This window comes from Lonchura striata, chromosome Z (genome assembly GCF_050655825.1).
Source record: "Lonchura striata isolate lonStrDom1 chromosome Z, ASM5065582v1, whole genome shotgun sequence".
Classification (NCBI taxonomy): domain Eukaryota; kingdom Metazoa; phylum Chordata; class Aves; order Passeriformes; family Estrildidae; genus Lonchura; species Lonchura striata.
In genome coordinates this window covers 64,329,471-64,343,383 of record NC_140740.1, presented here as the reverse complement: position 1 = coordinate 64,343,383, position 13,913 = coordinate 64,329,471, and the positions used below count along the sequence as shown (strand labels likewise).

Here is a 13,913-nt window from a genome sequence, read left to right as displayed (position 1 = left end):
TCTGGTTAAGTGCAGCAAATACACACTTCACCCTCCTTCACAACATCACATTCCACACTTGCCAATTTTCCACATCAGATAGAAGTTCACTGTCTAAATACAGTTTGGAAAATGACTTCCCAGGTTTACACTTGCTTACAAAAAACTGAGATTAAAGACTTACCATGGTGTACAGTTACTAGGCAGAGAATTAGTACAGGATTCAGTATAATGTCAGTACCTCTCTGAAGTCCTTCTAGGGGTGTTTAGGTTGCTTATTAACCCAAGCCTCAGCACACCTGCTTTGGCATGGAAAGCAAGGCAGCTGACTCTTTAGAAGTCATTGGAAAATGAACTCTAGAGCCCTACCTACAACATCATAAGAAGCCCGACTAGAGATGGTCAAGTGTCAGAGTAACTCATGTTTGGTGTCCAATTACATGGAGCTACATCCTAGTGCAACCAGCAGCACCTTGCTTCAATACCAGGTGTACCCAGCTTCTTTCCTTTGAGGCATTAAGCACTCATTTCAGCACACCAAAATAAGCACCTTCAGTTTAATCCTCAAATTATACCTCAGCATCTCATTAGGAAAATAACCACACTTCAATGTATTTTTTAAATGTTGCAAGACCACCTGCATTAGAGATTGTGAGGCACTGATGTACAATATACACCAGGCAGAGACATGTTAAAGAACTTTTTTTGCCTGCTCTTGCTTATTGTGTATCCCTACTATCTTTTCTTAGGCATACCTACCTGACAATTCTTGCAAGGTACAAGATTTGGCATAGCAAGTGAACATGAAAGTTATTAATAAAAATGGGTATTGCCCCTTTAAGTACATGCACTGAAAGATTAAGTGACATACTTCAAATCTGCAAGATACTATAAAAGAAAATGAAAAGCCAAACAATTTAACAGAATGGAAAAAAGGCCTGCATTGTATTTCTTATGTGAATAAACAACAACAAGCTCCTTTATTTTCCCATACCATTAGTTCAGTTTGTCAAGAAATTATTTGCTATTTCAGAAAGGTCCACTTGTATTACTCAAATGGTTCCTTGGACTATACCTTTTTACTACATTTTAAATTGGGGATTCAAAATTTGATGTCCTAGAGACCAGTGACACATTGCTTTCTTTGAAATATCAAGGGAAGAATTAACCTCTCAAATTTAAACAAAATGAAAAATCCTAAACAACACAGCTTCATGTTCCACTCTACACAATTATCCAGAAAAATGCTTAATAATTGAAATTATTATTATTATAGTATTATCTCATATTCTTTACAGTTCCATAGATCACATTTCCATCACTGTAATCCTCTAACTCTACAAGATACATTACAACTCCTGGAACAGGAGGAAAACAGCTGTACAACTAAGAAAACCAGAGAACCATCACCAGCACCTGTTTGCTATCCTGAGCAAAGAAATGTCAAGACCTGCTATCACTGGCCTAGAAATTAAAACGTTGCCAAAAAAAGGTAGACTTTTTTTTTTTTAATTACCAGGAAAAGCACTTTTGGCTCAACTATCTTGTAGTGAAATAAGTCTCACCTTTGGCCCATGAGATGATTTCTTCTTCACTTCAGAAAAAGACAGGGAGTTACTGGGAAGGCTGGGGAGATGAAGGCTCTGCCCTGAAGAAAACGATGTGCCATCTGACATTACCATCATCTGTTGTAAGAGGGAAAGCACGTCAGTAAACATTACTAACAAGAGAAGACTCTCGGCTGCCTAGCAAATCACACTGGTAGGAGAATAAAAGTCCAACAAACAATATCCATGTTTCTTCTCAAGAGGGGGTAGTTTAATGAAATCACACTCATAATCAATAATGAATTTCCCCCCAAAAAAATTCTGGTTTTTCCCATTATATTAATTGGTAAGCAGTCTTCCTGTCTGTATCCTGACCCATGAGCCTTCCCAGCCTATCCTCTCTCCCTTCCCTGAGAGGCAGAGGAGGCAGAGTGAGTGACTAACCATCTTAGCGAAGGTTAACCCACCACAAAGATACACTGTAAAAACAGATTGAGGTTTTAAAGTAAAAGCAGTATGGCTTTAATTTCAGCTTCTAACTTCAGGCTTCTGTGTTACCTAGAGAACAGTAAACTGTGTGGCTGGTAAGCAAGCAGCCAATTTGCTGTTAAGAGGGTCTAGCTCCCTTTCTTGATTTTAAAGATTTAAGAACAAACAGATCATTTCCAGAAAGCACAAGTAAAGCAGCTATTACTGAGCAGTTACCTGACTGTAGATTATTCCTTCCATCTGTGGGAACACAGTTAAGATCTTGTCTTCTTCTACAGTGCTGCTCTGTCTGGATTTTATGATTCCTACCACAGCTATTCATTTATCTACTGGTTCAAGGTTCCAAATGCTAGAGACAGCTTACCTGTCTGACAACATGTCCCTCTTCCCAAAGATTCCCATGCACAAAGTGACACTGGTTTTGTGGATATCCTATGTGGTTATCCTTACCTCTTCAGATGACCAAAACATCCTCTGACTCAGGGGACAGGAATGAGCTGACCCATCACATGCCTTATATACATTACATTAAAAATACAGGGAAATCAAGGACACAGATATGTATATTCCAGTGTTACCTCTCCAAATCAGGATGATATTTTATTGCCTACAGATTCCTAAAGACAGGCTTTCAATTGGAAAAAAAAAATATTATTTAAACACCACTCAAAATGAATCTTGTTGCAGACCACTTTGCTCAAAAGATGCATGGTAGCTTGGAGAATATTAAGTGACATATCTAGGTAATAAAAAACTTTTTTTATCAGCCTGTTTTCAACACTGTAGCTAAATGCCAAAGGCAGAGGAATAAGGCAATTACGCTGTTCTAAACCAGAGCCTGCCAAAAGCCAAAGCTCTGAAAAATCATCTGTCTAAAAGTAGCGACATTCTTCTTGCAATCATGGCACTGTTGACTGTAATTAGCTATTGTGAATCACAGTTAAGTGATCCTTTAGCAGGAGAAATACTTTCTTATGTCAATTTGCCAAGATCTTTGGTTGCATTAAACTCAGATGAATACAAGAGAAGGCACAAGTTAACAAAGAACAATCAGCCAGTAGGAAAATATAGCCACATGTGCATACCATAAACCTGGGCAACAGGTAGAGAAAACGAATGTATTTAGCGTTACTTTTCCTCACAGAGGATGTCAAATGGGTGTTAAATAGTATTGTTCTTTAAGTCAAACTCTGCAGTATTTTTTAAAGCCACAAATATAACAGAACATATCATTTGCATAAAATCAAAGTCATTCAGAAAAAGCAAAGTTACTTATGAATTACAGAGTTTAAGCAGATATTTTATTGCCCAAAATAGTTTTGTTCATACATTCATATGACAAAAAGATGCATATCCATCTAGAAGAAAAATTTAGTCAGGAGGATCAGGGCTTGCCCTACCCTGAAATTAAAATCAAAGAAACAAAAGCTCTGCCAGAAATTCTTTCTTCTAGTGTTGGAAGCTGCTGTTTTCTCCCTGAAGCATAGAAGTCTGATCCAGTGAAATGAATTCACTGAGGTTTAACCACTGCATAAATTTTCTTTTTAAACATTTCAGTTTAGAAGTAGTCATATATTCATGATTGTATGTACACAGGCATTCTTAGAAAGTTGACTTTTTTCAAAGTGTATGGACTTCTAAGTTATGTTATTTTCTGGCAAGTATTTGACCATTAACAGTCTCCATACTGCAGACTGTTTCAAAATAGGATGACAGTCTACAAAAAGATTCAGAGGGATGGGATGAACAGCATTAATACCATGTGAGGTCTGATTTGACAAATCTCCTGGTACATACAGAATAAAATAAATCCTGTAGGGGTTTTAGAAAATAAAATCTGGACAAACCAAACCATGAACCCTAAAAAATTCAGTGTATTGAATCCATCATAAACCCTATAAAAATAGCAACTGTAAATTCAAAATTTTAATGTGATTAACAATGCATGCAGTTAAGACAGACTACAGACTATACCATATTTAAAGCTGACAAAAAGATGACAAGAGACCAAAAAGTCTCAGGTAAAATTAACTCTTTTGCCCCTATAATAAAAAACACACACTTCTCTTCCAAACAGGTTTCTGACAGAAGAAGTATATGCTCCTCATTTAAGGCCATTATAAAACATAAAAAATAAAAAAGATCTTCGATCTCTCAAAGAAATACATTTGTATTAGTGCTAAATAGCATCTAATATGTTTGGTTTTTTTGTCATCTATGTAGAAAGTCCCTATATTAGCAACACCTTTTTGAACTAATATGCATTTACGTTTTGGCTAAATTTAGGGAAACGACAACTATACATCCAGTTTAAGTTTACTGGAAGACCTCAGCTGACAGAATTACAGCAATTTCTGCAGTGGATAGTTGCCCTTCATCCCTGCACTAGTCAAACACAGAATCACAGGCTGGCACATGTACTTGCACCAGCTTTCAGAGTAAGTCCCTACTTTTGCATTGCTTCTGCCACTGGCAACACACACTGCTTGACTGTGCGTGTATCTATATATGTGCCTCTATTAAACCATGGCTACACCCAGGATGGAAAAGGTGGGAATAATCATATCACAGCAAGACACTACTGCAGCAAGAATGCAAGCTCACTGATAGCATAGTAATAACTCTCTAACACAGCCTATATGCAATTTAACTTTTTTTCTCCTCCCTGCATTGCAATTACCCTGCTGTCTTACAGCTGCCTAGAGATGCAGCTCAAGAGAAGGGGACTGTAGCCCATGCTTGAGCCAGGCAGCCAAGGATACCTGCAGCTGGTATTTGGCTGGACCCACAATGAACCACTTCAGTGACAAAACCCAGGACTAATTCTTCTCGGTCTCTTCTGAAGTCAGCAGCGAAGTGGGATTAGCCAGACTAGTGGAATAAGATATTGACTGGTGTCAATGAAAGTGAGATGACAGCAATCTTTAAACAAATCAGTTTAAACGGCCATATAACAACACTCTGAATTTAACAATAGTAAAAAAAAAGTTCTAGTTACAGTTTTCCTGTTCCCTCACAAATTTTGCTTGACTTTTTTTAACAGAGCAGAGATCTAGCTAATCTCCAAGCTTGTCTTTCATGGGCAAATGGTGACAGTAATAGTGTGTAAAATGAGGGCATTAGCTGGGCTTGTTCACAAATATTTTAAGGGTTTTTAAAAAGTGTGCTTTATGATACCTGGTACTGGATAAGCACTAGAAAGACAACTGAGGGAGAATAGTTGGTTTCACAGTTTAATACGAGGGTACAAATAACGCAGGAACAGCAGAATAGGCTGTATGGAGACACATTTCAAGAGAGGTGATTATTCCACTCTACTCTGCACTGGTGTGGCGTCACCTTGAGTCCTGCAGGCAGCTGTGGCACCTCAGCACAAGCAGGACATCATCAGACTACAGGAGTGTGTACAGAGGAGGGCAACCAGCAGGGTGAAAGGCAGCTGACATCACTTGACTCTTTTTAGTTTAGAGAACAGAAGGCTGAGAGATGACTCCACTGCAGCCCACAACTTCCTCAAGGAGGGGCTGCTGATCTCTCTCATATAAACAAATTGCTCTGCTCTAGTTCACAAATTTGCTCAAATTGCCTCTAGTTCACAAAAAACTCACTTCACTATATCCTTCAGCTGTTAAGTTTGCATTTAAAACCTTTGTCTACCAGTTGCTTTAAATGCAAAACAACTTTGCAAGGGCAAAGGAAAACCTACTTTTTCCCCAAAATCAGTGTATAGAGGAGATCCACTGATATTCATATTATTCAGTAGAAATAATCAACCTGAAGTGACCAGTATCTGAGATGCTGGCATCTTAGAAGCATAGAACAGTTGGGGTTGGAAGGGACATTAAAGATCATCTTGTTCCAACACCCCTACTGTGGGCAGGGACACATTTCACTACATCAAGCTGCTCAAACTGCCATCCAAACTCCAAGGAATAGGGCATCTACAACTTTTCTGGTCAACTTGTTCCAGTGCCTCCCCACACCCACAGTAAATAATTTCTTCCTAATATCTAAACTTAGTCTTTCAGTTTGAAGCCAGTCTCCATTATCCTAACAATACCTTCCCTTGTACAAATTTTCTCTTAGGGTATTTCTAAGGACATTCCGATCTGCTACTCAAGACAACTGAATGCTATGGAAAGAAAAACTGCCATGCATTTAATTAAAGTAGTTACATGCACTTCTGAAAAAGGAATGGATCAGGGAACAACTGTGCACTACCAATTACCATAATATAATCAGGGAACTCTCCTCCGCTATTCCTCTTCCAAAATTTGGGGGAAATTATGAAATTGCAATACCTAATGAATACAATAGCTTGTACTAAACCTACTAACAATTTATTCTGAAGTTTCCTTACAAAAAAGAAAAAACTGACATTTTGGAGACAACATTTATACAGGCTTGACAACATGGAGTACCTGTGTACCCAACACAAATAACTCACTTTCAAAACAAAACCTTGCTTTTCATGTCCTTATAGCATGAGGAATGTGGAACAATCTTTAAATGTTCCATGGAAAGCTGATCTTCTTTTATTGCACATTACTACAAATGCACCTCGGCCAGGGCAACCTCTAGTACCAGTCTAGGTTGTGGGACAAACAAAAGGAGATGAAGGGCAGCCCTGGGGAGAAGGACTTGGGGGTGCTGGTGGGTGAGAGGCTGGACATGACCCAGCCATGGGCACTCACAGCCCAGAAATCCAAACGTGTCCTGGGCTGCATCCAGAGCAGTGTGGGCAGCAGGGCCAGGGAGGGGATTCTGACCCTCTGCTCTGCTCTGCTGAGACCCCACTGCAGGGCTGCATCAGCTCTGGGGTCCCAGCACAGGAAGGACATGGAACTGATGGAGCAAGTCCAGAGGAAGGACATTAACATGCTTAGAAAAATGGAGCATCCTCCCTATGAGGATGATAGTACAAAGATACTATTCCAACTACAAAGATAGTAGTTGGAAACTTAAATAGGGTAAAATTAGACTAGCTATAACAAAGAAAGTTTTTGCAATGAGGGCGGTGAACCACTGGAACACATTGCACTGAGGGTTAGAATCCATTCCCCCATAGTCCATGGGGAATGGACACCCCATCCCTGGAACACTGAAGGTCAGGTGGCTGGGGTTCTGAGAACCCCAGATCTAGTTGGACATGTCCCTGCCCACTAGATAACCTGTAAAGGTCTTTCCAACTGAAACTAATCTATGATTGTGCCAACCCTGGCACACAGGAGTCACAGATCTACCACCCCACATATATATTTAGTCAGGAACTATGTGAGTTGTCACAGGTCCAGATCAACACAATTTCCTTATTAATCCACATTAGAGCTCATGCAGGTGAATGAGCCACTATCACATATCTGTTGCCTGTCTCCTAGCATTTCATTCTCCTGAATGAAAGGAGGTCATCAATAAAGCTGCAATAATCAGATCCACACCAAGCTACCCGTTGCAGTTTCATTTACTGAGCAGCTCATCAAACACCCTCATACAGTATATTGAGAACAGGCAGTGAGCTTTACCACACCACAGGTGCTGCAGAAAAATTCCAACAGCACTTTCAGTAAAAGCTACAAGACATCTTGTAGCTGTTAGAATTCTGGGAATAATGAACCAATTCTACATTTCTGCAGCACTCAACATGAATTATACTCATCATGCATCAGTAGCAGACAACTGGACCTCTTTGGCTCTGGGTTGTCCCAGCCTGTGTCATTTTATAGTGACGACATGTTCCTACCCATCACTTCTTTCAACATTAAAGAGTATGAAATATCTGAAATATGGGGAAGAAAGTAGTAATGATTTTAAATGACCACTGCAATGCTAATAGCTAAAGTCATGGTGATGAAAAATCAGTATGGACCCACCACAAGCTACGCAACATGGGTATGCAGACCTATATTTCAAAGTTCCAGAGGAGAATTCACTGCTAAGAAAAACATAGCAGTAGTACAAGTCCCATTAAGGCTGAAGTTCTAAAATATAAGTCATTAGCTAAAAATATAGTAGTCCTGAAAAACTATTATTTATATTTAAACCAATATAAAAAACCTTTAAGTTATTTGCTTGAAAGCAAAGTAATATGTCATTCAAGAAAATTTAATTACTTAAATATAAAAAGCACAAGATTAAAAATAATCCCTTCCCTAGAGCAGCATTATACCTAAGGCTGATTCTGGGTAGAAGCCAACTATTCCAACTGATACAGAGGAATTTGCCAGGAAGGGAAATCCCCACAATTTCATCTTCATTACATGGATTATGAACATAAGTTTTAAAACTGGCACTATGCAGACATCTCAACTGACTGAAAAGACATTTCTCAAACATTAAACAATAAAACCACAAAGATATGAAAAAACCTCAAACAACAGAATGCAGTGGGTTTTGGCAAAACCTACATTTTTACCTTGATAATTTTCTCTAAAAATTGCATCCATTTCAGAATAAGTCTTTGTCTCTCTTTCATTAACAGATTAACTGTCTTTAAGAAAAGTGCTGTCTTGTTACAAGCAGTGCTCTTATATTTCCTAACGAATTTTAGAGAAAGCAACAAAAAAGGACTCATCTGTTGCTAAATAGAATCATTGCTCCTCTAAAAGTGACCTATTTCTTGCATCCTTTAAACATGAAACCTCAAACCATTAACAGCCCTTTGCATTTGTAATAAAGCAGTGAATTTTACTATTTTTGCCCACAGTGTTAACTGCTCTCTTAGGGGCAGAGAAAAGTCTTTTCTTTTTAGGAAAGAAAAGTCAGCTATTAAATTTTGTCTATAAACTCCTTGATTAAACAACTAATTTTGAGTCTCCTGCCAAACAGACAGTAATGTTTAACTTCCAATTAAACTTGAAAAACGATAAAAACATTTTTATTAATGTATTTGTAGCTAGGAGAGAAAGGGCAGTATGAAACTGGTATCTTAATGCAGACTGAAAATATTTTCACTACTTTTACTGGCAAGAATTGAAATTAAGTAATATGTAACATCATATTCAAACAAGTGATGCCTGAGCAAATATTTTTTCCAGTGGCAAAATTTAATTCTAAAATGTTAGGTAGCTATCATTCAGCACCTTCAAAATTAATTTATTTTTACTACCTCACTAAAAAGACTATGTGTAATTTTCAATTTTTTTCTTGCAATTGAAAAGTGTGCAAGCCAAAAAAGCAATAGAACCAGTGCTACTGACAATATAATATATTAATGGAATCAGACTCTATTTGTGTTTTCTGTGGGATTCAGCAATCAAAATCTACATCAAATTTGAAGGTTTTTTTCAATCACTATAATTTCCCAGTGTCAGTTTCCTTGCAAAATCCATATGCAGCAATCCCTGTGCAAAGTCTTTTTCCACAGGGTCTCTCATATTTTAAGGCTGAAAGTGATCACAAAAGGTGACTGAAAAATCCAGGAAGGAATGACCACATAAGCGTCAACACTTACTGGTGTTCACATGATCAAAATTTTAATCCTACTCAGGCATAATTTCATGTTGTGCCTAGAGGATGAACTGTGTAGGAAACTGCATGCATACAGTTCTTTCACTTCCAGAAGCTTGATGACTTGCTTGGAAAGACACAGATCAACTAAAAGTAGTCACCTGTATCCAGGGTATCCTTGGGGATTTCAAGCAACAGGTTGCTAATTCACCTGGGTATACGTCTCTAACTGGTAACTACAGATGATGAGGTACTACACTGAGTAAATGGGAGAGAAAATTCTCAGTGGCATCATTTCCACAGCAAACATATACAAAGGTATAGAACCTAAACAATGTATGGTTTGGTTGAATTTGTCCAGTGTAACTTTGAAAATGTGGTTTTTTTGGTTTGTTTTTTTGTTTTTGTTTTTGGGGTTTTTTTTAATTACAAAAATAAGACAACTGAAAATAGGTAAATGGTAGAGATGGATTTGAGCATAACTAAATCTTTTCAAGGGGCTGTGGGAAGTTCAGTGTAGAAAATACATTTTTGAAGGTGGAAAACTTTGCCAATTGGATATAGCCTAAGACAGAACCAAAGGTTTCTATTTACCTTCCTGATTAGATAATCTCTGAAGCCAAATCAAATCCCTTTTCTAAGGCCTGAAAATCCAATTGCCTCTTGGAAAAGAAACCAGCAAGTTGGTGAACTCCCAGTAATGAAGACTGACTGCACATTAATGCTTCAGTTCCAGTGATGTCAAATAAAATGCTAAGATACTAATATTCCACAGAGCTAATCTACATGATTGTTACTACCCTAAATGTCCTGTTTGCCTAACTCAAATGCCACAGTGGCAAAGCTGTGCTACAGTTGAGTTCTGACTTTTTAATCATTTTTGATATCCCAATGTTACTCTTACTCTCAGTGAGCTACAGGATAGCCAGCCAGATCTTACTGGACACAAAGGATCAAGAAGGGTAACCAAACTTTCTTATCATTTGCTGTAGCAAATAACCTTGACTAGTTCGTGTTCCAGAGGCCATAAGACATACATGACATACATAAGACATACATAACTGAAAGAGGGAGTGAGGAGAATCCAAGAGATAATTCAAGGAATCTGCAGCAAAAGACAAACACAGAAGTAAGACTATACTGAATATGGTAGCATGCAGATACCAGGTGAGCCTACACTTTTCCCTCCAGAAGGGACATACTATTTGTAATATGCATATGTTTATGCAAATGAGAAATAATCATGTTTTGTAGTTCACATCAGTCAGCCCATGTACAGAGGAAAAGGAATACAGATTCCAAGGTGCATAGAAATCAAGCAATTTAGACCATTATTTAAAAGCGTGTAAGCAGAAGTCCACCATGTTAAAGGCTTTTACTCAATGCTACCACTGTTTTACATTAATATGGTATTTCATTCATTTTGAAGGACATGAGCTTAATTTTGCCAGACACCCTGCCAGTCAAAATTCAGCAACCTGTTACTGTTATTTTTTTCTTGAATGTAGCCATAAGCTAGAAGTATTAATTGTTTGGACTTATTTGTAAGTGTGAAACCCATCTCATACTTTATTACCCTGTAAATGCTTTTCTCAGCTTAAAGCATGGAAGTTATAAATGAGTTAATGCAATCTGTAGAACAGACAACAGACTGAAGTTGGAAAGGAGAGTCACTTCCAACACACTGGGAAAGGAAAGTCAGCTTTTCAGGGTTTCTACAGGATTCAAAAAAGCCTGTTTCCACTATTTCATAAAACGTAATGGGCTTTCCAACACCAGGAGATGTAAGCACTTCAGAGAAACTTTTAAGGACAAGACAGACAGAATGCTATTACATTATTTCTGCCAAGCTGATCAGATAAACTCCCAAGTCAGAAAGTCCATAGAGTGATACAGAAAACTGATCACTTCATGACAAGGTATTAATTTCTTGGAAAGAAATTGGGAAAATGGAAAAAAGAAAAAAGCCATGCAGTGTGAAACATGCAGAAGACAAAAGAGCAATGAAGCAATGCATTATAAGAATGACCATACTGGTTATTCCCTATATTCAGGCAAAGAGTTTGATCAAAACATGCCACATTTTGTTGTTCACACTTAGGCAACATTCTTGCTTTTGTTAACTCAAGAAACCTAAAATTAAAATGTTCACAAAACTAGCAATAAAAAGGAAGCTTCCTATTTTAACCTTTTTAACCATTAGTCCTCAATTCCAAATTCTCTGCTGGCATTACTTAAATTTATTACACTTTTTGTTAAAACTTATCCAGTCTGTTGTTAACAAATATTAAAGCAATGGTTCATAAAGTTTTCCAGAATGCAATCTCAATGTTTTATTTGCAAACACACTAAAAAGTCACTTGCACCTTATAAATGCAAACAGAAAACACTGCACATGCTTCTATTTCAATGTAACTATAGTTGTAGCAGTTCCATTCATCAGGAGGCCAACAGGGTCTTTCAGAGTATATATGCTACTTAGTTTTGCTTTGTTTTCAAAGATTCTCTTCAGCAGCCTGAAGATTCTCACACTAGCTCCCTCTTATCTCCAGGCCAGAACCCACTATTATCTAAAAGTACCAAAAAAGGTTACCCACTTTTGTTACAGCTGATTCAAATTAAAGACAGGCACTGGCATTAACACTTAAAATTTCACAGCATGAAGGCTTTCTTAACATCTCTATCAGTGACTTGGTAAAGGAGGCAAAATACACTCATGCAGTCTGCAAATAACAGTCAACTGGGAAGTGAAGTATCTGACACTTCACAGCAAGTCAGTCTTGCAGAAGGGACCCAGGCAGTCTGGAAGAATAGGTTAACAGCAGCCTCATGAAATAAAATGAGGACAAATGCCAAATACCAAGAACTGCCCCAGCAAGGCAGAGCCTTGCAGCCAGGAGGCTAGGGCTGTAACACAGCTCTGGAGGATGGCCTGGGCGTGGAGAGCTATCAGCTGAGCCAGGGCCCAGGCAGCAACACAGGTGCCTGGGCAGTAACAATGGCTATCAGTGTCAATTCTTGTGAGGTGGTCACAACCCTGGGAGCCAGGGGAGGATGAGAACTATATCCTCTGCTTGGGTTTTGTCAGACCCTATCTACATACTCCCTACAGTTCGGATCTCTAACACAACCACTCGAAACAAAATCTGGGAGGTGAGAGAAGGTAACTGAGACCGTGGGGCTGGAGACTGCAGCGAGAAGCAGCTACAGACCTAGGGCTGGCTCAGCTGGAAGGAGGGATGGCTTCAGGCACATCCAAGAAGGGCTTGAGCTCCTCCATTCCCTCCCACGGTGCTGATCAGAAGGAACAGAGGAGACACAGGGGTGTGTGGAAGGAGGCAAGAGGCAGCAGCCCAGCCAGACACATGAGAGGCTCGGGCCCATGAAGACGGCCCAGCAGTGGAGCAGAGCCCAGGGAGAGCTTCACACCCCAGCAAGGAAGGGTCAAATCTTGAGCAGACCTCGTGGCTGAGTCTCTGATTGTCTATAACGGAATGACTTACGTTATCATTGTGTGAAACGTAGCAGAACAGTTTCACAGACAAAACATAAACCTAAAGGTTTGGCCTTTCGGGCCCCCCTCATCCCTCTAAATAGGCAAACTTCCTTTTGGCTTTTTCACATCACTTAATTCTGTCAACACATAAAGAAGTCAGTACATTTTTGTGATTCAGACTGTGCAACATATTACATAGATTTAAGTAGGCTTGTTTATGGTTAGAATTTTGACTTGTTCTACCTTATAGCTACAGAATTAATTTTGCTTAATATAGAACTATAGAACCTCTTTCAATGAAAGACATTTTATTTTCTTATTACTTCCATCATGCTACAATGTATTTAAGGAATGTACATGTTCATTTGTTCACCCATTCCTCTTAAAGACACATCCCGAACTTGTGTATAAAGTTAATCACAAGAACGCTTCACTTAATTTCACTGTTAGGTTAATTTTTCTCATTATACTAATCATGCACCAGCAACAAGTTGCAACATCTTTTTTGTGATGGCTTTTGACATGGGTGCAGGACTCACCCCTCCTGCCTTTAGCAGCTTTCTTCTGAATTCCTCTGTCGGGTTGTTGAATGTGAGCTTTTCACAGCGGAGGTGATTTACAGGTGGGTGGCCTTCAAGGTGCAGGAATAAGTCATAGTCAAATCGAACTTTCTTAGGTTCTTCCTGAGGGTTGAAAATAACCAGATAGAAACATCTAGCACCAAAACTAACTAAGTTGAAAACAAAGGCTGTCAATTAATATTAAATAACTTAAAACCATTCTCTGTGTTCTCAGACAGACATGGACTTTACCAAGTGTCAGTTGAGCTACGGTAAATCAGAGAAGCAGAGAAGCTCCTATCAGCCCATGACAACACAAGGTAAAATGCATGAATTTGATGAAATCCTGGCAAGGCTTACTTGACACTGTTAAGTCATGTTTGGCCAAGGCTACAG

The 13,913-nt window shown here is 38.7% G+C and overlaps 1 protein-coding gene across 3 annotated transcripts in view; it reads right to left on the bottom strand.

Annotated features, from left to right (window-relative positions):
• The window catches only part of MLLT3 (MLLT3 super elongation complex subunit), a 121,614-nt gene that overhangs the window by 42,692 nt on the left and 65,009 nt on the right, over positions 1–13,913 (bottom strand). For all 3 annotated transcript variants that reach the window (XM_085567257.1, XM_021535464.4, XM_085567256.1), the window contains 2 exons: positions 13,497–13,640; positions 1,545–1,664 (listed from right to left, as the gene is read on the bottom strand). In XM_085567257.1, coding sequence (XP_085423383.1) covers positions 1,545–1,664; positions 13,497–13,640 — 264 coding nt within the window. The remainder of the gene's footprint in view (positions 1–1,544; positions 1,665–13,496; positions 13,641–13,913) is intronic.